This window comes from Parasteatoda tepidariorum, chromosome 6, assembly GCF_043381705.1.
Source record: "Parasteatoda tepidariorum isolate YZ-2023 chromosome 6, CAS_Ptep_4.0, whole genome shotgun sequence".
NCBI classification, from domain to species: domain Eukaryota; kingdom Metazoa; phylum Arthropoda; class Arachnida; order Araneae; family Theridiidae; genus Parasteatoda; species Parasteatoda tepidariorum.
The window spans coordinates 65,511,384-65,538,669 of NC_092209.1; the positions used below are offsets into that span (position 1 = coordinate 65,511,384).

The window sequence follows — 27,286 nt, forward strand, 5'->3', positions numbered from 1 at the left end:
TTTCGTATCAAAATAAACTTCTTTTATTTTCATGTAACAATTAAAACAACTTTAGATTATAAGCAAATTTTAAACGAAGCAAATTTCACACAAAGATGAACTCACAAAAAAGTACATAAAAATTAAAATATGTTGTTCAACTTTGAATATTACTAAAAGCAAAGTAATATTTTATTATCATTATCATTTATTTACAACTACACAAGCACTGATCATAATAGTTGCTGCACAACCACCATTGGTTGCTATTGCTTTTTCACTCATTTCTATCGTAAGTATGTATTTGCAAATCTTAACTTAAAATACATTTAGTAATAGTTATTAATTTTAAGATTAAAAAATGCATTTCATTCACCTTTACATGAAGCTATTTCTTTTAAAAAGTATCATAAAAAACGCATATAGTTGTGTAAATATCAGATAACTAAGCTGCAACTTCTTAAATGCTTTCGAGAAACGTATTGGAATGCCCATATTTTTAGGCGGTACCAAAATATATAATCAAAAGGTAAATGGAAAAAGAAAATTCTTAAAAGAAAATCTCAAACCCCCCTCAAAACATTTCGAGAAATATATTTTGCTTGATTCCTTATTTAGTCCAGCGCTGATATTAAAACAAAAATATATCGCATATAAAACAAATAATTAAAAGATTATGTTTAATAATGGCGTGAAAAAGGCACTACGGGAATCAGGGATGCAAGAATGATTCACCATGAAATCATTAAACAAAATATCTTATAAATATATTTCTTTTCTGGTCATTACGGCTCATCTAAAAGAATTTTTTCCAGTTTCTGTTCTGAACTTTTTAGTGAAATTAAATAGCACCCCTTTTTTGTCAAGGTTAAATTCTTTTACACGTAAACTGACACATTAAATAAAGGTTTAAGCTCAAACCAGGAAGTATGTTTTTATGAAAATGTTTTCCTGATTACAATATCAGTTTCTCAATAGTAGGTAAGGCAGCTTAATCATCGAGATAAGTGAATCAATTAATGCATCTTAATGCTTAATCACCAAGTAAATAAGGATTAATAATCTAATGAAACAATAATTGCAGCTTGAACATCAAAGCAACCAACACAGCTCAATATAGGTTAATCATTAAGGTAAGTGAAATAATTAATGTAGTTCAATAAAAAAAAACAGTATTTATTAATGATTATACAATATTTTCACGAAACTCCATTCAGTTTCTTTCTTTTTTTTCAGAATTATTTTTTTTAAAAGGACTAAATAAGTTAAAACTTACAAAAAGAGCAAACAAATTTCAGAAATTGGAAGAACTTCGATTTTAAATTAGCAATCAATATTTGTAAGTCCCTTAAAAAAGTTCTGTAAAGCTGTCAAATCTTTCAATACTAAAGTTCAATTCTAAAATCAGTTTCCAAAATTCAGTTTTGCGATTTGCAGAGATCAATCAGACAAAGGTTTAAACATTCATTCACAAAATAATAGACAATTTACAACATATGGTGTTCTCATTGACAAGTTTTAGACCTGTCTATCTGAACAGTACATGTTACAAAAGGCAATAGTACTGTACATGTAATGTTATGAATGCCACCTGTAGTACATAGACTACTTGCTTCACTGTAGTACATTGACATGTTTTGAACCTAAGACTTCTATAAGTTGCCTTGAGCTGAAGTTCACAAGGATTGCTCTATTTCCTGGTCGTTGTGGCACAAGACGTTCAAAATGAACAACAGATTCCTCTGGACTAATGTCTCTGCAATTTTACAACATAGTTAGAAACTAATATTATAATGTTCTTTGATATCAATGATCTTCTACAAGAAACTAACGAGTTTTACTAAAGACTTATTTAGAAAATAAATAGTGGCTTAATAAAAATTAGTGCTAAAATACTTATTTAAATTTTGAGCCACTTACAAAGCCTCCTGGTAAATTATTAAACATTCAAAAAGTTTTTTTTACGATGTTCGAGGATAAAAAATTTGGAATGAGAAAAAAAGATTACTACTTTTTTTACACTTATTTGGAGTACGCTTATAATTTTCTTTTTTAAAGAAATTTTAAGTTTTAGTCTAGATCTTAGTTTTGATCCCTGTTGGATGAAAATTAATGCAATTAAAAGCAATATTAAGTTATTAATTTTCTGTTTTAAAGTAAGAAATAAAAGCAAATTTTTGAGAAAACGGTTTTATAAATACCAGCTAACCGAAATAATTTTCAGATTAAAATACTTTTAAATTTAATATAATTTTCATGTTTTTTTTTTTTTTACTTTTGAACAAAATATAATAAACTTCCAAAAAAATTTAATTTTGAATTAAAATAAGAACAACAGCAAAAATTCTTGGAAAAAGGATTTTATAAATGGCATTTATACAAAATAAATTTGTAATTTTTAGCTTCGTTTCTTAACAAATTTTGAAGTATTTTGCTTGCATTGACGTAAAAAGAGTCTTGTTACCTTTTATTTGATTTATAAATAATATTTTGCAAAACAAAAAGAAGTACATAATTTTTCTAGAATAAAGCGATTTTATAAATGGCATTTACCTGAAGTAGATTTTTAATTTTCAGTTTTAAAGCGTCGTTTCTTTTATAATTTTTAAAGCATTTTGCTAATATTTACCAAAAACAGATATTATTGTTATTTATTATTTAGATAAATAGTATTAAAAAATAAGAAAAACACTCCATATTGGGAACGCATGATTTTACATGAAACTTCATAAGTTTCATGTTTAAAATTTTATTTTAAAATATTGTACAGCAACGACTGCTATAACTTGTTGTACAATTTGTAAGTTATACAAAATTTTATATTTACTTCTATTATATCACTCATAGAAAATGTGACTGTTGGCGTTAGACTATAGCGTCAACAACAATAGACATAAAATAAAGCTTGTAGTTACCTATATTTCACTCTGTACGGTGAGCTCAGTCCAGGACCTTCAATTGTAAACAGACAATCTGTCAAGTGACGATTCAAAGGATTTGTAAAGCGAATCACCAATTGAAACTCCAATCCAACTCGTAGAGTGGGTGGAGCCTATGAAAAAAAATTTATTTTACTTTGGATGATAAAGTCACATTAGAGCTTACTAATAGAGACTTATGAATTAATTAGAGCTAACTACTATTAGGAATTGGATTACCACTATTAGGAAATCTACTATTAGATTAATTAATTAGAGCTAGCTAATTATTAGGCGCAATCAGGGATTAATTCTTAATGATGACCCAAAGATAATACTGGCGCGTGCGCACGTTGCGCTACCACTATTTAGATCGGAGGACAGATGGTGATATAATTAATCTGGCCTTAGCACCACGCTTCCTAACCGCCAAACCACGCGTGGACTTTTCCTGCTTTAAAAAAAGAATGGATTCCACTAAGACACAACTAGATAAAGTGTAGTCTGATCAGAGACCCAGCTTTTATCATGGGGAATCTAACCTCAAACCCCAGAAGACGAAGATTTAACACATCCCACAAGGCCTGGTTTCTTAGGACAGGACGCCGTCAGCTGGAAATCAGCGCTAACCTCTGATTGGTCCATTTGTGAGTTTGATAGTATACGTCATCGAACGCTCATCTTGAACTACAATTGCCGTCCAACTCAACTGCAGTTGGATTACAACGTGACGTTAACCACAGAAGCAATGGCGGACAACATCCAACAGCACATTAAAATCAGCCAAGATTTTGATTTTGACATTAAACATAGCTTCTTCATTAAACATAGCACTCTTCATTTAGCTCAGCTATAATGTGTTTTTTCTTGGACAAAGTCTTTATTTGTTCTCTAAAACACTGGTCGACAATAACAAAATCAATACAAATTCAAAATAAATATTTGTTTACGTTATTAACGCATGCGCAATGAGAGATAATGTCTGCGTTGGACCGACTGCTCACGCTGAGCTAACAAAAAAGTCTTTTTTTGGCGTCAGATCTACGTCAACTTTCCGCTGACGCCCAGATAAGGCGCTAGTTCTAAGAAACCAGGCCTTGAGCTAACAATCCAGTATTTTGTTGGCGTCAGCGTGACGTTGACGTCCCGCTGACGCCCAGATAAGGCGCTTGTCCTAAGAAACCAGACCTTAACTGTGCGGCAGAAAGAGAAAGTAATTGTAATATTGTTGATAATTTTTGAACATGAAATGCAAAAATTAATACAAAATAGAATATTTATTATCTGCCACTATTAGAAAATTATGGCCATTAAAATTAAACTATTATTAAATTCAATAAGTAAAGTTTTATTCACATCATTTATAATGTTCTTTAGGATTTTAAATTATACAATACAATACACATAAACATGATAATTCATAAATTTTGCGATTGGTGTCATATAAATGAAATCAAATAATCAATAAGTTTGTAAATATTTGTGTTAACTGACACATGAATCACCCCTTACTGTTCGTTTATTGTAGAATAGTGCAATTTGCTAAAAATTTTTATACAAAATGAAATTAGTGGAAAATAATTATGAGATAAAAATAATTCATAAGAACTTAATTGGAAGAATGACTTAATTTTTAGCAGAAAATATTTTATTGTACATTTTAATTCGTTCGCATATTCCAAAATTGTGAGCTACGTGCTTAAAGAACAATGAATTGTCAGCAAATTTAAATATAGATCTCTTATTGATTACAAGTTTTATTGGTTGATGTCGGGTGTGTTTATTATCCCCTAAAAATATTTGAACACAGTAATGAATGGAAAACTACATATTCTTTCAAATAAAAAATTATTTTTAAAAGCTCTGAATCTTTTATGTTTCTCTTAATTCCTTAAATGCCTTATACTCTGAAATCAAAATATTTTATTTAGAAATTTTAATATTTTAATAATAATTGTCAAACCAACTCAAATCGATCATAAAAAATCTCATTATATATGAATATACCCTAAAAAATCTGCAATTTTATATTATTTTATGAATTAAATAGTTAATGGTATTGTAATACATACTTCTAATCGCAACTTTGGTTTTTGAACTGTAAAATCATCCTCTTCGGCCCATGTTTGCTGTGTTTCTTGCACTGTGGCAATTGCATAGATTTTCATCATGGCGTAATCAACTAGTTTATCAAGATATTCGTCTGGAGTTACGGTTATAGTTAGAACTTCAGCTAAAAACAGAATTAATTTTTTAAAAAAACTTATATTTTAATAAACCTTTTATAGCAGATCAAACTAGATCATACTCTTATGAAGCAATACAAAATAGCAAACATTATAATGCGCGCTTATTGACAATTCATTATGAACATTGAAGTAGCTTCTAAGTTCTCGTTTGCTCATAAAATGATTTAAAATTTTTCCTATAATTTTCATAAAAGGAAAACTTTTGAAGAATAAGTAGACTGTTAATATCATTATCTGTTTTTAAATGTATAAGTTTAGGGGAATTTCAGCGCTTCTGCACTGTCAGAATTTTTCTAAAATAACAATAAAATAATTGACAGCAGTCTTAACAGCCAATTAACTGTAAAGTTTACGGTGAACATTTTTATCCTTACGGTTTTGAAACCATTCATAACTAGTATGGTTAAAACACCGTATAGTTTTTGTATTCATGCTTTTTTAACCATTTATTACGAGCATGGTTTCAAAGCAGTAAAAAAATTAACTGGACATTTGAGCTAGGTTTTTCGTTAAGTAAAGAGCATTAGAGTTAGATCGTGACTGAGTTGTGTTTGAAATGAACCGCGGAATGTGATTTAATTAGCTTATTTGGTTGTTTCATCTATCGTAAAAGATGGGAAATTTTATGTGTTAGGCAGCTTTATGGTGCTGCCATATATGCGTGAATGAGAGTATAGTATTCCTATAGACCATGATCACAAATTGGCTGGTGCAAAGCTCTAGAAACACTATATTTGTTGAAGGGAATGGAGGAAATATTGTGGTGTCAATGTTGGGACTCGAACCCCCACTCAGTAGGTCATGAGATTGACATATAAGCCCTCTCGGTTATAATATGCACCCTGCTGCAAGAACCAAAGTAGTTTCATTAGGTCGGCCTAACAGATGTGATAAAATTCTGATTGTTTAACCATTTTGGGGGAAAGCATTTAATAAACGGTTTTCTCACAGTTAACAGTTTGAATAACATCTTATTTATGGTTTTTTTACATGGATATGGTAAAATAACAATTAAATAAATTATTTTTTTATAATTTAACCATTTTTCTACGAAATTCTCTACAGTGTTGGTTCAAGTTGAATGCTGCTTATGTTAAATTGTTAATAATTTTGGAACGTGTTGAACAACACAGTAATATCATTTAAATTGATTTAATCTAAATATGCTGCAAATTTGAACTATAATATGCTATTTATATTATGGTATTTATGGCACTTGATTTCACGATTTTTTGGTTCATCTTGATTGAAAAAATTTATTCTGCATTACCAATCAAGGAGCTGATAATATGGTTCAACACTAAGCTTTTCTTCCTAGAATTAACTTCCTTTTTTTAAAAAAATAATCCTTGACATTCGTAACAATTTGTCTATAACAAATGTCAAATTATTTTATAGTTGAAAAGCGTAAAATATATATTAATTAAAGTTCCTTAAATGTCTTAAAAATCAAAAACCCGTTTAGTTTGATTGAATGCCAGAAAAAAAAACTCTTTTTATTCCATTACCGGGACAAAGTCATCCCAAACTACGGCATTACATTATGCTTTAATTAAATTCATTTTATTTATTTTAATTTTTAACGCCGAATGCCTAACATAGAATTAATATAAAAAAACATTCGATCAAAAAAAAAAAAAACTGCAGCACAAATACATTTAAGTTTTCGTGTTAGCTTCAACTTTAGTTTTAATGCCTCATAATTTCATAACAAAGAATTATTATTGAAATTTTTAATAGTCAGGAGTATTTTTGATAGTAAGAAGATACCTGAAATATTTTTATGCCATTGTTTAAAAATTAAAATATATACAGACCCTGACCAAATTATTAGACACACTGTAAAATTCTATGTAAAATCTTATTGTTTTTACGAGACTGAAACCGGTTTGCACTTGTTTACGGTTTTGTATCAATTGGTTAAATTAGACGATATATTATATAAATATAGAATATTTATTACATCGGATATTATATTATAATAATTAGACCAAATTATTGGACTCACGGTAGTGTTTTAATAATTGCATGTTTTACACGAGCATATATGCAATACTTTTATATTTAAACAAACATGCAATAACTTTTAATTCAAGAGGTTTTTTACATACTTCCTATTTGTATTTATTTTTAACGTATTGCATTACAATGTTAACTAATTGATACACGAGCATAAACAAGTGCAAACCGGTTTCAGTCGCATGAAAACAATAAAGCTGTATAGTATCACCTGATAATTAAAATTTTACAGAGAATCTTATAGTGCGTCTAATAGTTTGGCCAGAGCAAGATTTTTGGCAATAAAAATTTATGAGGTATAAAGTACTGTATTAACTCACATTGATTTGGCTTCAGAGTAAAATTCCCTCTTTGACGAGTCACCTTCCTTGCAAGTATTCCAGTGTAGTATACAGTACTTGCAGAAAGAACGGCTCCGACAGTTCTCATTTCTGTCGGGTTTTTATTCTTAACTTGAACCGTGACTGAGAATGGTTTTCCAATCATGATCTGATCGATCTCCATTAGATTAAAGGACACATCTTCTTTTTCTGGAGGTGGCATATCGTAAACAGCATAACGTATGCTATCAGTTACTCCATACCTGGCTGCATTCAAAACTGCCATTCTCTCCTCAACAGTTCCTGTTAAGAACGGAAAATTTTCAATTTAATTAACAATATAATCTTTATCTAACTTTTTTAATATAATTTTTTAATTAATTTATAATTTTTTAATTGATTTATAATTTTTTAAAATTAATTTATAATTTTTTAAAATTAATTTATAATTTTTTAATTAATTTATAATTTTTTTAATTAATTAATAACTTTTTAATTAATTTATAATTTTTTAATTAATTTATAATTGTTTTAATTAATTTATAGCTTTTTAATTAATTTATAATTTTTAATATAGTGATATTTTTTTTATCCAACTAGTATTCTTCGATAGGTATAGGTATTCTACGAATTTCTGAAATCATTCAGCAGAACAATCCACAGTAGTACACAGGGTGTCCCAAAACGACAGAACAAACTCTGCACAGCTAGATAACTCGTTGAGAGTACATAAAAATTGCCCAAAGAAGCGTTCCTGTACGATCCATAGTTTACGAGAAAAATACGGAAAACAAAATATGACGTCACTGCCGGTGTAAGAGAAAACAATTTATTGAACTTATCAACAGCAGTATACTATACACAATTTAAAGCATAATATGAGCGGCGGACGTTGTAAACATTATTGTCTTGAAAGATATGCAAATACTGTTCTTGATATATCCAATAAAGTGTTTTTTTCCTGCACCGGTAGTGACGTCATACTTTGTTTTTCGTATTTTTCTCGTAAACTATGGATTGTACAGGAATGCCTTTTTGAGCAGTTTTTATGTACTCCCAACGAGGAATCTAGCTGTGCAGAGTTTATGCTGTCGTTTTGGGACACCCTGTATTTTATCTACACGTAAATCACGAAATTTGTCCCGAAAAAGGTTCTCTCCTAAGCACTTTTGAAATTATGGTTTAATTACTCCAAATACTTCATACATCATCATTTTTGATGTTATAAACTTTAAATACATTAAAAGTATTTAAATTATACAGATTTATATTATACAGAATTGCATTAGAATGTATTTATTTCAACAACTGAAAAATGTATAAAGAATTTTCAGTCTAATGCCAAAGCATCTAAAAAAGTGACGTTTTTTTTTTTTTTTTTTTTTTTTTTTTTTTTTTTTTTTTNTTTTTTTTTTTCTTCCTCACAGCGCGGGGTAAAATGGTAACATTCTCATTCAAACGGCTTCAGAGCAACAATACGGCAAAAAGCTTAACTACTACTTAAACTGACGAGGTTATCGTTTTGCTTTACTATTTGTAATTGTATTTATAAAGTTTTTTTTATAATCGTTTGGTTACTTATTTTATTTTCGTACGTTAAATATTATCATTTATGATATTTATGATAAAATACGGAAATCATGTAAGGCATCGAAATAGTAACAATTCAAAATAGTAGTAAAAATTAGTTAAGCGAAAATGACTATGTAAGAGTCATCAAAAACAGTGGCTAACATAAGCAATAAAAATGTACAGCACCACATGATAGATCGCAAAAGCAGACGACATTTTTAGAACTGTTTCTGTTTCGTTTCACGAACGAGGCCTAAATTATCAGCAATGAAGGCGAAATTAATAATTAAATCAACGCAAAGAAACGTTTAGTTCTCAATAAAAACAAAACAACCTTTCTTTATTACTTCTTACATCAGTCATAATACCCAGATTCTGGTTATTATTTTTATAAAACAAATACATTACGATTACGATTAAAACTACTAAATCGATTCTCAACAGTTTCATAGTTGACTGTTAATGGCCGATTTTTTGTCGGTTGTGAATCTATTATGGAAAAAGGTTAATTTTTTTCATAAAGGAGATGTGGTGAACACGTTGCAGGCTACAGAAAAAGAAATGTATTGACAACTACCCAATACAGGACTTGAAGGTAAAGATGCTGAAATCTATTTCATCTCCTAAAGAATTTTTGCTGTTGAATTGATATAAATATAAAGCACAGGAAATTATAATTTATTAAGTGCACAAATTGTAAGGCCTGGATTCAAAAAACTCAAAATGAGATACAAGGAAGGAATTTTTCTCTACAAAGATTTTTTTTTACCCACTAAAGATTTCTCACTTGTATGGAATGCATTTGTGTACTCAAGATGATTTGTGTACTCAAACTCAAGCGTAAGGCGCATTATCTACGTAATATATACTTCGATCACCACAGAAAATCCTTCACAGCTTTTATAAATAAAGCGACATACTTTTTTTAGGTATATCAGAAACATAATTATTTTATTTCCCTTTTAGACAGCTTGAATCATTATTTTTTTACGTTTTGAATTTCTTTGAACTCCTTGAATTAATTTTTACCTTCTTTATCTTTGTATTCTGCTACAATATTTTCAGCATCGGTGTCTCCAATATCGTCATCCACTCCTATCTTTTTCGTCAGCATGAATTGGCCGATTCTAACAATGACAACAATAATTTTACAACAACAAAAATCAAAGTTTCTATTCTCTTTAAATTTTAATCAAATTGTTAATTTCTAAGTGTTATAGTTTGTGAAAATACCTAAGATTTTCCGTAAATATAATAATTTTATAAATCGAAAAGTACACATTTAACTAATTTTTCTCCTTCGTATTATACATCAATTTTAAAAACGAAGCAAAGAATTGTGAACCTAAATTATTTGAGACATTCTTTATTTTTGCAATATTTCTTAAGTATGAAGGTGATATTAATTTGCTGTTTCATGTGAACCTAAAAAATTTGATAAGTATGAAAATAAAAATCACTAAAATCACAAGATTAGAGTTTAAAAACTATTTTAAAACTGTTTACCTTCAGGAAAAATTGTATTCATTATTGTAATTCTTATAACTTTTCTTACTAATAGAATTTGCTTTGTAGAAAATATTCAGTGTATGCGTCATGGAATTTTTTGATTCTCATGAATCAAATTAAATTATTTTGTGCTAGTAAACAGATCTCATTAATATTTAAAAATATGTTTAATTCTGCATTATATAGTTTAGTGCATTGCATCGATAATATCAAATTCAAACGACAACATCAGCATCGTCAATCAAACTACCTCGACAACGATACATAAAATATTAAAAAGAATAGTAACTTTTATTTAAAAAATAATCACTTTGCTTTTTTGTTTAAAATATTTGGTACATTTTACGAGCAAAAATTCATTATTTAAAATTATTTTAATAAATCGTCTTAGTCTCACTTGTATTTGTCACTAGCAGCTTTCCTCCATCCTCCCTCTACTGTTTCGTCTCTTGTCCATTTAATGATATCAGCATTGACTTCAGCAAACACAAAAGGACAGTCAAAGTCAAAACCTACTTGTCCTCGTCGGACAGCTTCAACTGATGCAGGTCCCATTTGGAAAACATCTAAAAGAAAGACGACAAAATTAGGCAAAACACGAGTTAGCTTCAAAACTTAGCGTCATAATTATGTATATCGTACCATCTGTGATGTAATATCTCTCCTAATATGAGAATAAATAACCCAAATAATGATGCGAAGTAACACTTTTTCGCGCACTTTTTTCACGTTAACAGCTTTCATATATAATTTAAGGGGTGTAATTTAAATCTAGACACTTTAAGTGGAAAAAGTTTACGAAAATCTCACGCACAAGATAATTTATTTATTTTCGCTCCGGAAAATATCACCGTAGGAAAACTTTGGAAATCGCCAACAAATTGCTTGCAATCCAGCACAAGCTGGCATGAGTTTGATGTTGGCTTTCATGCTGCTATACATCTACAGAAGTTCGTCGTTAATCTATGCATGTATTGTTTTTCGTTGCATACAATTACGAGTCTATTATTTTGAAATTTTTTAATTTTCGAGCATATATTCTGTTTATCTCTGTAAATTGTATTTATGATTTTATACTCTACATTTTCCCTCTACTTCGTTTGGCTGAACCTAGTCCGAATTCATCTTAATAATCTTTCTGTGCTACATTGTGTATTTAATTTGCAAACTAATTTTATTTTAAGAATTAGTGTAGAGATGTATTCTTAATTAAAGATTCTTATTTTGCATCAAGGTGTGCATCATATCTAACTCAAATTATAATTTTTTGTGTTACTGAATAATAAAAAGGGTACCAGCTACTTAATATTAAGTAATACAAAAGAACTTTCTTGGTGTAGTGAAACACTAATACTATATGGAGTTTCACTACACCAATTTGGTGTAAAGTAGTTGCTACTATTGTTGATTGTTGGTGTAAAATGAGCTTAAATGTTCTACAGTGTTGTGAAGAATTTACAACGAAAAACTGAGACATATTGTGAAAATGAGAACATTAAAAAGCTCGGTGATTTTTAACGAAACGTTGCGGTCATGATTTTAGTAAAATTAACAATAAAATATGGTTTTATGATATGTAATAAAATTTTCTAAATGTGGTAAAAGTTATCATGATACTTCATGATACTTCAGGTTTATCATGATACTTCAGCTGAGGCTATGCTCTAAAGTCATGTTCTAGAGCATCTAGAGCATAGCATAAAAACCATTTATTTGGTTAAATTCTGTTTTCAGTTTTGTATTTTTTACTAAATGTATGATAATAAGATTTATAATTTGGAAATTCAAAGCCGGTAAACCGCTATAATGCGAATGAAACAAATTACCAAATATATGACTTAAATACCTTATATTTTGATTTCATTAACCAGAATTTTGGTTTTTTTTTATCTTTACGGTTTGGTTTTTGGTTATCATTACGATACAGTACAGTAATTTTAATAGAATGTTTCTCTCCGTATACCATTGGAAAGAATTAACATTTTCAATAAAAAAGCATCCGAAAAAACCTATGATTGTTGCTAATAACAATTTGACTTATTTTGCTTTTACAACGAAATCACCAGCAAATTGTATTTTAACTATTCACGAATTCAAAAAAAAAAAAAAAAAAATCGTGAAGCCCTTTTTCTGCTTCGCACTATATCCGAAGTCTAGTCAGCAATCCATAAAAACTAAATTGCATTCAACAGGTGGGATATATATGTCTCAAATAACATATGTTTCATTCGAAAAACTTAAGTTCACCGGACAACACAGTTCGACAGGTTAACTACTTGATATTTTCTAGTATTAAACACACAAACTTGAAATATTTATTTATTTGTTTACTTTATTTTTGTTCTTACATTCAATCCTTCCTACAGTCATTTTTAATTTCTAATAATTAAAATACTTACTAGCACTTGTTTCTTGGGGTGTAGAGTCTATGGATTGCCATCCACCATAACCTGGAGGTAAATCAGGTCGAGACATCCATACGTCATTCCATACGTGAAAGTTCCTAGAAGTGTATGCGCATCAGTAATAAATTGTTTTCTCTTGACAATTTAATTTTAGGATTATGTGATTTTTTAATACTCATAAAATATATTTTTAGATTGCATGAGTTTGGTTAATAAATGAGAAATTTTTCTTTTAAAACGCGAAAAAAAATAAAATGAATTTTCGATTCTACCACATTGTATAAATTCCTCAATTAAATTTAAGCAATTATCCATTGGTTTAAATTTCTGTTTGATTTAGAAAAATGGGATAAATACCTGTATAAAATTTAAAAAGAACTATATTTATTTAGATTGCCTGAATTTGGTTAATAAATGAGAATTTTTTTTGTTTAAAACGCGAGAAAAAAATAATAAGTGAATTTTCGATTCGACCATATTGTATAAATTCATCAATTAAATTTAAACAATTATCCATATGTTTAAATTTTCGTTTGATTTTGAAAATGGGATAAATGTTTGAATAAAATTTAAAAAGAGCTATATTTTTTTGAAAAAAAATTCACAATCATTAATCATTACTCGAGGGAAATATTTCATAATAATTTTAAAAATAAAATATATATTTATGAATATTTTAAGTTAAATTTATGTCATATTCAAGCCATTATTTAAAAAAAAATTAAGAATAATAACTGATGAAATTATTGCAGTTATAATTTTATTAGCATGCGTGTTATTTCGTTTCGATTTCAATATTTTTTTATTTGATTTTGCAGTATTAACAAATTTTAATTAGCATGTGTATTTTAAAATTTCATTTTCAACGTCTACTAATTTCCTAAAGATGAGCCTTAAGCTTTTCGGCCTATTTTCTCATAAGTAACGAAAAAGGAAGAGAAATAAATAATATCTAGAACAAGATTATTGATTTTATACAAATTACTACCAGTTCCTTATCAAGAAGAATAGAATTAACACACTTATCACAAAATTTTGAAAAAATATTATTTTTTAAAATCAATTTTGAGGTTTTTATTTAATAATACATACTGTAATAGTTTATAAAAAGTGCAAGAGTGAAATACTTTTAGAAGCTTTATAAAAAAAATGATTAAGTAAATAGTTTTTTAATTTTTTTTAATAAATAAAACTAATATATAGATACTAAAATATCAAATACCTAAATGATGTTTTAATAACAGTTTAAAGTACAATCGATATTGCCTTAGAATTTCTTTTTTATTCTTATAAGCTATAGTAAAATTTCAGCTTTATGAAATCTTTGACATCTTCATGATATATTAACTGTAAGACCTTGGTTCTGACATCAACTGCGTTTTAAATAATAGCATTAAGATTTATTGAATAACTGAAATAGACTTTTAATTTAACTACAAAGGGCCGTATCAATTTCATTCGTCCTTCAACTACAAAACAAATTTACGATCATTATCATAAATGGTATTATTTTACTGATTCGAGTAAAATGGTTAAATGTGATAAAAATCATCTATAAAGAAAAGCAATAATAATATAACTACATAATGATTATTGCAAAAATTTCTTATAATCATGCATTAACGTCTCTGGAAAATAGTTTTGTTCTTGTGTCTAGCCATTTTTTCGAATAAAAAGGTAGCGATTTTCTGGAATTGTTACGTTAGAGTTGTTGAAAGTCACGTTGTTCCATTTTTCGTGCAATACCGAATGTATTAATAGAAACAAGGTGAAATGTTTGGATTTTTCAAGATTAAGAAAAGAGAGTTTCGTAGGGGGGGAATGTTTTTAGTTTTTGTGGGGAAAAGGATGAACAGCAATCCAAACTAGAAGACAATATCAGAAATAATTAAGGCAGACATAAACGAGAATTCCCATCCAAATAAGGAAATTTTTAACAGAAATCTGGCTCCTTCCAATAATAATAAAAATATGGATAAATATTCCTTCAAAAGCAAAGTGGCCGTTTTTGGAAACAACACTTTCCAGACCTTAGCGCTGAGATTATCTGGGCATCTGTAAGCTAAGACTCGTAAAAATAGGTCACAGAACAAAAAATAGCCCCATTTTTTTTTATTCGTGTGAACTGTCAAAAACTGAACAAACTTATAGTAGATACTTATGCCAAAATGAAAGAAACTGATTCTGAAATTAAAAAAAAAAAAAAAATAATAATAATAAAAAAAAAAAAACATACGCTGTTCGAAGTTTTGGGTCGGGATGAAGCATAATAGTAGTGCAATCATACGATACGCAAGTTTACTGCTTTTTTATATGGTGCTAAGTTTATTGCTCATTATCGTTCAGGAAGAAAAAAACTTATTGTAATTAAAATTACCGTACTATATGGTATTGACATTTCAGATTTTAAAAGAAACTATAGTTAAACTTCTGTATTAGTACTAAAACTATAGTTAAACAAGTCTGGCTATTAAAACTTAAATATACAGTATATAAACCATTCATTTGGTAATTTTTCCGTTCATATGGTAACGGTTTTCTGGAATTTCCTGTTTTCAGAATTATTGTTCTTATTACCACACATTGAGTAAAAAACACAAAGCTAAAAAGTAAATTTAACTGAAAAAAATGGATTTTATACCATGCCTAGAGGTATCATGATAAAATTACCAAATTTTGTGACAGACTATAAAACCATATTTTATTGTTAATTTTACCAAAATCACACAACGGTAAAAATAACCGAGCTTTTTGGTGTTCCCATTGAGCCAGAAAGATGGTATATTTTATATATTCTAATAGTTTTAACCACTTTTTTTTCTCAATGTACCATAAGGCAGGAAACAACATTAACTTTCAGAATCAGCTGAGAGGACACATACGTGAGGAAACACTTTCGTCAAAAAGTTCACTTTTTGTCAAAAATCTGTAGTTTTTTGGCAAAATAGTTTTCAAAAATAGCAACATTTAGATTAAGAATTGCTAAGCCACCAAAAGTTAGAGTTTCTGAGGATGAAGGTTTGCCTTTGTGAATAATTTATTCAGAATTTACTTTTGTGACTTTGTAACCTAAACACACAGGATTTTTCGGGATAAATTCAATGCGACTTAGATATTTCTTTAAGGTTCAAAGATTATTGAAACGCTTACCATATGGAATCATTACTAACTCCTTCAATTTTTTCTCCTTTTTCGTCAAAATATTTATCCACTGTTAGACTGCGATCTGTGTCGTGGGCTGACACGAAATTTGTAACTGTTCGACAAGGAAGTCCAAGCGTTCGGCATACTGAAAGGAGAGTTTAAATTTAAATTGAATGTTTTCATCTAAATTAAAATAAAAATATGTAAAAATGCATATTGCTTAGACAATTAAAGCAGAAAAAATAAATCAATATCCGTCATGATTGCACTTTTAAGCATTTATTCCATGAGATTTTTTAATAGCTCTTTGATACCTTCGTATCGCTGATTTAAAACCTGCTATTGCTTTCTCTCTCAAGCTACAGTTTTTTGAATGATGTTTTTATTTTTTTGTCAACATGTTCAAGTTTAAAAATGTTATATGTAACAAAGGGTCGCATAAATGCTGCTAGTCGCCTGGGGAGCTTCACTATTATGAGTCATTTTTCCGTGTAATTCTAAACGGACTATAACAGTGATGTGTCCTGAACCGCGTACGGTGACATTTCTGGGCATTTTTCTAAGCAGTTTTAAACCTAATGATGTACCCCAACTTTTCTAGCATTTGTCACAGCGCTTGCGCGATTATTTGTTGTTTATAGCGTTTTTAAACTTGTAAATTTCTACAACAAAAACAATCTGATTAGCTCCAGCTAAAACAGCTGTAACTTCGTTCCCAGTGATCAGAATTTAAAAAACTAAGTATTTTCTTAAAGCTAATGAAATAATAAAAACAGTAAAACACAAAACTCAACTTGTCAATTTTTGATGAAAATCGCAATTTTTGGGTAGTCTTTAAAAATCAGAAGCAAAACTAATTTCAGATTTGAAATCCCCACATCAAAATTAGACAGGATCAAATATTTCCATAAATTAAAAAAAAAATTACTTCCCAGTGTTAATTTAGGTGTAATGGCTGCGTGATAACTTAATACATAGCATAATAATTCAGTTGTTCAATAAGCACCTTAAGTTCTTTCTCAAATATTTAATTTTTTAAAATATTCCATTTGGCAACATGATTTGGGTATAAGCTATTACGCAAGCTCTTTTAAAAATGACTTACCAATGTTGAGTACCGAAAAATTGGGGAAATAACTTAAATTTACAAACCATTTTTGTACCAAACAAAAATTAAATTAGGTCAGTTCTTCTCACTAAGTCTTTAGTTTATATGATCAAGACAGGAAACATAAAAAACAGTTTGATTGCCTAGGGAAAAATGAAATGTTTCGAATGATAGCTTTTTAACCCATCGCTGTTCCCTCCGGCAACAAAACATATTTTTTTGCTATCGGCAAAAACTTTTCCATGGTAATTCGTTAGGTTTCGACAAAAAAAATTTCGTAATTAAATATTATTTTGAGCCATTTACGAATGCTTCCTGACTTAGTTTTTGACATTAGTTCTAAAAACAAATAATTAAAGTGATCATTACCGCTCACCCTATACCACGATTAATATCAGAAATACTTTTGAAAAGTTGTTTTATCAAAAATGTTTGTCTAGCCTTTGTCTCGAGTGCAAAAATGGAACTAATTGAATAAATAAAAATCCCAAAAATCTTTATGAATATTGTAGGATGACATACATTACCTAAAATATTTGATCAATCACTTAATTGACAATTTTTTTTGTAAAGTTAGAAAAATCAAAGGTAAATAATATACCTGTGGTAGCTACTCCAGCAAATACCCAACACTGACCATATTTCACTGATTGTTCCCCGCCATTTTTGAAATACTCGTCCATTATTTGTGCACTTCCAGTCCACATCCAAGGGGCCGTTCCGTCATCATACATTCCAGACCAATTTCCTACTACAATTCCTTTGTCATCATTTTCACTATTTACCTATACAATATCAAAACAACATGTTGAAAAAAAACTGGAAAAAATATTTTAAGGGAATACAACCGATTCTTTTTGATTATGTATTGCACAAAAAAATATCCAATGTGATGTTTCATAAAATGAAGTCAGACTTGGAATCAATTAAGAATTAATTTTAATATTCGCAACACACTCCACTAAGCCAGGGCCTAAAGCAAATGGCTTGGCTTTTGTATTTGTATTACGTATTTGTTTAGTGCTGACATCTAGTTTAAAATAAACTAACTATCCACAATTACCTTCAAAATATCCCGGTACTGCCATCTGGTGCGTAAAATGAGAAATAAAATGTTTTCCGGGCAAAAGAAATAAAATAGTTTTATTCTTATTGGCTCGTTACCACTGAACACTCCAGGCCGGAAATATCACGGGAGCGAGAAATAGAGAGCGAAACCTCACCCCATCATTTTCACGGGAGCGAGAAGGACATAGCAGGAAAGCAATGTAGGTATGAACCCGGCTAAAATTAAGGAGCAGCGTGTAATGTGAGGCGTCGTGGCCCAGTAATGCCCTGATTAGAATTATCTGGCATTCCTTACACTGTTTTTTTAGTTAAAAGGACATTACCCGACGCACTGTAAAAATTCCTTATAAAATTATGGCAAAAAAGTACTACCACACTGAGTGCAGAGTCAGTAAAATTCACCTTACCGAAAAAAAGTCAGGTATTTAAAAATCGATTTCTCAGAAACTATTGGACCTATTTCTCTCAAATTTTATATTTTTCCTTAAAACATTACATTCTTTGAAATGATGTAAAATTTTAGATACCTTTTGATTGGAAATTTTTTCAAGTATTATGAAATAAAAAAGAGATAAAAATTAATAAATGATTATTAATAATTAATTTTTACATGGAGCGATCTTTGGATAAACGAATTTTATAATTGCGTTCAAAATTTTTTCAATTCACTTAAAAGGTTCTCGAGATCGAGATGTGCATGATGGGTTCCAAATTTCGTTCAGCTCTCCTGGCCAACATATTGCCGCCACCCCTTATAATTTGGGGGAGGAAAAATCCGGATCCGACGAAATTAAGGTTTGTTTTTTTAGAGATATTACGTTTTGCGCCTGATTTCGTAACTTAAAGTTCCGTAATATCGTCTACACTAATTTATTAGCATATTGGAGGTCATCTCCTCGAGCCATTGAATTCTTACTTAAAAATCTGATTATTACATTAGATGTTATTCAGGCCGGGATAGCCTGGTCGGTAGGCCACTGGGTCCATGTGCAAGAGTTCGTGGGTTCGAACCCCGCCGGCCGAAGACTCCCCGTGTAGTAAATGGTGACTGATGCACGTTAAATCTGTTGAGTTGCAAAGGCCTCCATGTTCCCATAACAAATCAATACCTGTGGGGGTACTTTATTGGAGATCGATCGTTCTCTGATTCAGGTCAAAATTACGATCTGTGGATGAATGAATGGATGTGTGAATGGGTCCGCCCTATAAAACGGGCTGTGACGTGTGAGTCACTGAAGTCGAATTCTTGGCCATAGGATGGTGCCACTGACAAACAAGAAACGCACACTCTGCCTTAAATTTGTGTGGTTTCACCAAGCAGGCTTGCCCGTGAGGCAAGTAGCATTAGAAACAACAACAACAGGTGTTATTCAGGTTGGACCTTTTTTTTCGCACTGAATATTATGTTCCTTAATCAGAAAGCAATTGAAAAACTGATAATTCAGTATTCAATTATTCGAATTTATACGAGTTGCTTTCTAAGCCTTCATTATTCACATAAATTTCTAAGTTAATTGAGAAACTAACAATTCTATTCATGGAGGAATTTTCTAAACTCACCAGTTTTGAAACAGCTCTTGATACCAATATGGGGCTAGCACGACCGGTATAATCCAGATTAGCATGATTTAACATTAACATTGCTCCAGGTAGAACGGAATCAGCAAACTGAAAAGGAATTTAAAATATTTGCAACGTTTTTTAATTTAATGAATATTAAAGATAATGTAATTACTTAAAATTTATTTCATCGATTAATAATTCCATGATCATCATTTATGTAAAAAATTAGATCTTATTAATAAAAACTTATAAATGAATACTTCTTTCACAATTATTTAAAAATGTAAGCATATAATTGATAACAGTTTATAACAAATCGTTATTTAATTTGTCAGTAATTAATGAGCGAACATCTCAGAATTTATGATTTAATGAATAAATAACATATAAATAATGATTTAATCAGTAAACATTTAACCAACCCTAATTAAGTACACAAATGTCTAATTAATTAAGATTTTATAAATGAATATTTTATTATTTAAGCCTAGATAAGGATAAATTAGATTTATTTTTAAAGAAAATACTTTTCTGTCTTCTTAGAGCCTAAATTATTATACTATTTACTCATTTCTGGTTTTAGGGAGGAAAATATCTGACATATTTTTATAACTCTTTTTTCTCAACAAGAATTTTTTCACTAGATTCACAATGTTAATTTTTTTTTTATTTAAAAGTTTGCTCTTAATGCTCATACATATGCTCTTAACACATTCTTCTTTGGAGTTAGCAAATCGCACTTAAATCTTTTGATTACTTATTTCTCCACACTTATGGGTATTTTTAGAAAAATTGACGCTCACTTTGTTATCTGGAGCAAGTTTCAAATGATTTCCTTATTGCAAAAAATTTTAAAAAATTCCCAAATTCCAAAATTCCTTTGTTAAGTATATTAATGCTCCCCTTTTTGGACTAAACAAATACTTCTTAAAATTTTTGGGTACTTATTTTTCCTAATCCATGTATATTTTTGAATACTTTGACGCTCACTTTGAAATCTTAAGCAGGTTTTAAAGGGATTTCTCATTGCTCAAATACTACCAATAAAACAGGAAGACCATAATTTGTCATATAATTCGTGTATCTTACTTGGCCATAAATCCAGCGTCTGCCTCGGGGCTCTTTTTGTGTTCCAACGAATATTTTTCCCACATCATTTAATACATACTCTCTCCTTGCATCTTCTTTATCCAGAAAGACTGTATCCTCTAAAAAATAAATTCAAAAACGTAAATAGTGTAACAAGTTTAATTGTTTGAGTAACAAGCAATACAAGAAAAGGAAATATCAAATATAGAATGTCACAAAAAATATTTTTCCATTTTCGATGTGCCAATAAGCATTATTAATAAAGTAAATTATAATACTGCAAGGAGAAAAAAAAATTTGGTAAAATAATCGTGCTGTTCAGCAATGACGCTTTTGGTTAAGAAAATTACCATAATTCTGGTTAATGAAACCATAATATACTGTTTTTAAATCATCCATTTAATTCTTTTTTCTTTTCGCTACGGCAACAGTTAACAGAAAATTGTGATTCTCATAATTATTCTTATTATTATCATCCATTTAGTGAAAATACAGAATTGAAAGTAAATTTTACATAATAAATGATTTTTATGCCATGCTCTAACGTATCATATTAAAATTACCAATTGTCATCATCCTTTACTCAGATTTTATCACATATTATGAAACCATATTTTATAGTTAATTTAGCAAAAATCATTATCAAAACGCTTTAGTCAAAATTACCGAGATTTTCAGTGTTCCCATAAAGCGAAAACCATGGTAAATTTTACCATATTTTGATAGCTTAGACCACACTTTTTTTCTTACTGTAGCTCTTATCTTGAAAAAAAAAGATCAGATAGTTTTTGTGAAAGGAAGTTAAAAAAGTATTTTTTACTTTTACTATAAAAAGAGTTTTTTACTTTCTATTTCTTTGTAAGAACTAAACGATATAGGTACGCTTAAAGCGTGAACATTTATATTTCATTAATTTTATAAGTTAAAGAAGCCACAGTAAGCGATATTGGTATTTAAAATATCGCCACCATTTTCAAGCAGAATCTCAGGTTGAAGTGTTACTCGGTCTTTCTACCGTATAATTTGCGAAAAAATAACACAAAAACCTCGTCAAAAAATCTTCACTTGTTAATGAAAAATTTACGGATAACATGTTGATCCCATACATCCTCCATACGAAGTTTGAAATCTAATTTTGCATGAAATCATGACTGCAAAATCTAGCACAATGGTTATGCGAATTCCAGATGGGATTTCACAACAGCCCGAAAAATCTGTTTTTAAAATACGCAACAATTTTTAATGTGTTTATTTTTAAAGTTATTAAGTAAAATGGTTAAACGCTAACTGTCTTTAAAAAATTTTAAGAAAAGAATTATACGAATACTAAAACTTACCTTTACTCCAAGGATTGAATAAAATGTAGACATTTTGTTTTATTTCAAATATTTCAGGTTTAGAACTTAAATCGCCAGTTGGGTATGATAAAATTTTCATTTTCCACACACCAACGGGAGCACTACCGGCCATCTGAACATCAATTGTGATAACAGCACCTTCATGCTGATGTGTGCGTACATCCCACATTTTTCGATCTCTAGTAAAGGAAGACACATTTGTGATAGGTAAACTGATTAAGTTGCCTTTTTGCATAAGGTATGGGGGTGGACCTGAAAAAATAATTTTTTTTTAATTTCTGCATAGTGTGTTATATTTTTAAACCAACCATTATGTGAGATTGAACATTTTATTGCGACATTAAGACATTCATGATTGAACATTTGAAGATTAGAACATTGCAATTAGAGGCATCATAAACAAACGAGTCCAAAAACTCATATTTCTTTTTGAACATAAAAATTTCATTAGATCATTAAAAAAATAGCAAGTTTGAATTTGTAGAGTTCAATAAAATAATGCTACAGTGAGTTAGATGAATTTAACGTTAAACATTAAATAAATGTAATGATCTATGTAAATTAAAGTTAATTTGATCTTAAATTATGTGAAATCTTTATTCAGCTTAAATATTATACAACCTTAACTATATAAACCCTAAGTAAAAGGTTTAAATAACAGGGAGATTACGCACTTTTACGTTACATTCCATGCATTTCCTATGTAAAATTAGTTGCGCATACGCACTTGAAGTGCACTGCCAATTTTGATAAAATGCGCATGCGCCCTTGAAGAAATATAAATCTTGCGTGAAGGAAGATAAGAGATCTTGTAAACTATTAAAAACGCCAACTTTGTGAGATATCATTTTAAGTTCAAATATCAAAATATACATTATAATAATGGATGTGGATAGTATACATTTCCTCCATTGGATTATAAAATTAAAGTAAAAATATATACGATATTTATTTCTAAAAAAAGAAATATTATTTAGTTTTTTTTATGAACCTAAGTCAATTTGACAAGCGTAATTTTAAACTGAAACCAATAAAATTATTTTTTTATTAAATCAGCCAATTGTAAAATTACAAGATCCATTTTAACATTTTGTGAAAACAAATCATTCATCTTCATTTTATCTTGAATATTACTTGCATTCAATATATGTTAAGCTCCTCTTGATCTATCTGATATTAATACAAAGGTTGTCTTTAGCAGAAAACAACATTTAACAACTCTAAAAAGCATGCTTGTAACTTTGTAATACCACGCCAACAAAACTGTAAGATACGTAGGATCAAAAAAACGCAAGCATGTTTCAACGCACGTTGCTTCAAATCTTATTACGTGTGGGTGTGTACATAAATTTACAAAATCTCCCTAATATTTAACTATATGAACAAAACATTAAAAACTAATATTTTCATAATGACACACATTTTAATAATAATAGAAATAAATCATATAAGTCAATAAATTAAAATAATAAATGAAAAAGTAGTAGAATATTTTAATGAAGAAGGTAACAAATTTAATGTCTTTATTTATAAACTGTATAATCCAATATTTATGCTTACCGCCCTCTAAATGTTTAGGCTTACGGAGCAATTATAAATTTAATTTGTATGATTTAATGAGGATGTATAAAAAATAAATATCATTCGTACTACTTAACATGGTAAATGATAAAAGGCACAATTATTTTTTAAAATGAATTTTATTGTTCATGAAATTATATACTTTTAAATTATTTATTTTAACAATTTATTCTTAAATATTTACTTTAAAATTTTTTAAATATATTGCATGTATCTCTTTAATTAAAATCAGATGAATTTCTGAACTATTTGCAAAACTACAGTCACAGAATACATTAAGGATTTCAACATAGGAATAATATTATTTTTAAACGAATATATTTAACAATTTTATAGAAATGATATACAGAATTATATAACATTTTTCCGAAAGTAATTCAATTAGTAAGTATTAACTTTTATTAAACATATAACTTCGAAGATTGGAAGAACATTATTATTTCGCGAAAGCGATAATAATAGTTTTCATGTGATTAATATTTGAATAATATCTTAGAAAGTACTTACCAAACTCAAAGTGCAGTCTGACAGTATCAACTTGTGGATTGAAGAGCTTTCTAAACCGTATAGCCATATAAAATGTTTGACCACGCCGAATAATAAGAGGAGCTTCTTTACTGTCCAGTAATTCATACAATTGAGTATTGTGAAGTTTGGCATTTTCCCTTGCATAAAGTTCCACACCTTGTACTAATATTGGCTGAGGACCGACTGAAAGAACATTATACAAAAACTTTAAAGCATTTTTTTACTATAAAACTTCATTTTAAATTAAATCTTAAAGATTACAAGCTCAAGCATTACTATCATGATTGACTAACATTGATTAAAAACATGCTATTTCCAAAAAATATGTTTAAAACATTATAAAAGAAAGGATATTCTATTCAAGTCATGGGGTTTTCCTTTTCCCAGATTATTACAACTTGAAAAAAATGTTCCAAAAAGCTTTATGAAACGTAATTGCGGCGTTTAATGCTGAGCGGTTCTAATATATTACACGGCTGTAAAATGCTCTTGTATTTCGGCTGTTAACTTTTCCAAAATTCCGTATATTTTTTACTGTAATTTTTAAATGGCTCAAAGAACAATAAATATTTAAGCATATTTACTTAAATTAGATAAGGTAAATTAGGTTGCGTGAAATATATTAATTAGTAAAAATTTGTGTTTATAAAATAATGAATATTAGCAATGGTCTAAACTTTGAAAAGAAAAGCCTTTACTTAGGAATGACTGGCATTTGTTTGGATCAAAATTAAAAATTTTTGAACTTTTTTATAAGCATTAATGCAGGAAGAGTTTAGAACTTAATTTACTTAAATTTGATTGTACACTGTAAAAGATGGATTTTCATATTTCACGAATATTTTTTTTGTATTGACGAATCCGTTCCCTGGTATATTCTCCATTAGAACATATCCTCATACTTACGTCATTTCTTCAAAGAAATAAATTTCGTCAAAATTAAAGAAATATTTTGTCTTTTAGTTTCGTCAAATTAGATTTGAGGTGGTAAAACAACGATGAGATACCGAGTTGAGAAAAAATTTCGTCATACATTTGAGAGTTGGTGTTTTGTCACAAATCACCTTATTTCATGACGAAATGATTTTCATTATTAACAAAATATAACTCAAGGATTATTGAATCGTCAAATGTAAGAGTTTTACTTCTGAGAGTGTTGGTTTGATTTTTAGAATGATTTTAACGCATCAGAGGCGCAATCGTCGCACGGCAATACTAAACTATTAAATGCGTTTATGAATTTTTTTTTTATCATTATTTTTCTTCACAAATTTTTCTTTCTTCGTACCTCCTGCACCAATTTTTAATTCTTTATAGAACGGAGATTCCTTCTATTGCATGTACTATGTAAATATCTGCGCTCATTAGTTTAGAATTTCTGCATTCAGTATATGTAGTTGATATGTGTTACAACAGGTACAATCTGCTATTTCTGTAACTTTTTAACATTTTCTAGACAGGTGCTAACGAACTTGTTTTGATTTTGTAGTTACTGTGAAACCTTTTTCCAAACAGTTTCATTTGCAATTTAAACCCTATTAAAATTGCATTTGAAAAGAGAAATAAGTATTTTGCAGAAAATTATTTGAATTATTATTTGAAGTTTGAATTATTAATTTATGCATAAAAATCTAAAGCTAAAATAGGTAAAAAGAAATAATATTCCCTACGACTTTAGTCGCAAACTCCCATGGAATATTCCCCCTTTTTTAAAATTTTAAAGTAAATTTTTTCTTTTAAAAAAAAACTCAACTTTTAAATGACGATATCATAATTGGGATTTCATAAATTTAAAAAAAACTATCCGGATTGAAGTATTTAAAAAAATGGAGCTTCAAAAAATGGGGAACTGAAATTTTATTTGAAAAATGACCTCACAATTAACAATTTTTCCTTGAGTCAGATAGAACAACAAATCAAAAAAAATTTGCTTTTTTTAGTATAAAATAAAAAAGAAGGAAAAGAATTTCGGCTATCTAGCTACCAAAAAGAAAAGAATGAATCAATTTATTCATTTTTTACTCATCAAATTGAAAACATTTTAAAGCCTACTATTTGTTACATACTGATTTTTCCTTTAAAAAATAAGAATAAAATATATTTCATTAGCAATATATTTCAACGTATTAAATGATATTTTGAGAATTTTCTGAAAATCAGCTTTAAAGCATTTCGAAATTCCAAAAAGCAGTTTTCATAAAAAAAAAATTAAAAAAAATTTTTTAAAAAAAACTTGTGCGCTTATATGCACAGAAATTCTTTGAAATGATGAGTTGAGTTTGAAAACTTTGTTTATTTCTCCTTTTAGTTCCGAAAGTATAAATTTTCTTATAAATATAAAAACTGACAAGAAAGATTGAAAACAGTTATCTATTTTCACCAAAAAAGAGATAAAAATTTAACTTTGTAAGACCATTTTTAACGAAAAAGTATCTATAGTTTGTATATTTTTATCAAACTGATCAGTCTCGCCTTTTTATTTATTAAAATATAAATTTGTGAAGTTAATACACAGTAAGGATTTTTGAATTATGGGATTTCTTCGAAATTTCACTTTAATACAAAATTTCTTTAAAATAGAATCAAAATTTGTTAGTTAGGAATTTAGAAAAAAAATTGGAATAATGTATCAAAATTAATATTTTTGAAAAAATATTTGAAATTGTTATTAAAAAGAAATTTTACCTCTGATGTTTTGGGGTAAAGCTGCTCGTCGCTTTCTTTCTATGTCTTCTCGTAAACGGGCATATTCTTCACGCCGATAAGCCTCTTCGTTTGCAGTTGAATCTGGTCTTGTGTATCTGCCCACATTATTCACTCTATTCATCTTTTATATTACCGATCTTAATTCTGTAAAGAAATAATAATAATCAGGA

The 27,286-nt window shown here is 28.8% G+C and overlaps 1 protein-coding gene across 1 annotated transcript; it reads right to left on the reverse strand.

Annotated features, from left to right (window-relative positions):
- LOC107441339 (hemocyte protein-glutamine gamma-glutamyltransferase) lies at positions 1–27,286 on the reverse strand. The gene is made up of 14 exons (XM_016054565.4): positions 27,096–27,286; positions 24,390–24,593; positions 22,281–22,553; positions 20,944–21,062; positions 19,852–19,959; positions 17,825–18,008; positions 16,122–16,260; positions 12,966–13,069; positions 10,964–11,132; positions 10,087–10,184; positions 7,486–7,788; positions 4,970–5,130; positions 2,895–3,031; positions 1–1,735 (listed from the first exon to the last, which is right to left on the reverse strand). The coding sequence occupies exons 1-14, from the start codon at positions 27,235–27,237 to the stop codon at positions 1,594–1,596; spliced, it is 2,283 nt and encodes a 760-aa protein (XP_015910051.1). The 5' UTR covers positions 27,238–27,286; the 3' UTR covers positions 1–1,593.

Excerpts from the sequence above, each read along its gene's own strand:
- LOC107441339 (XM_016054565.4), bottom strand. The coding sequence starts at position 27,237 with ATGAATAGAGTGAATAATGTGGGCAGATACACAAGACCAGATTCAACT. Across the intron at positions 16,261-17,824 it reads TGCTGGAGTAGCTACCACAG|TATGCCGAACGCTTGGACTT; the intron begins GTATATTATTTA and ends CTCTCCTTTCAG. Across the intron at positions 3,032-4,969 it reads AACCAAAGTTGCGATTAGAA|GCTCCACCCACTCTACGAGT; the intron begins GTATGTATTACA and ends TTTTTTTCATAG.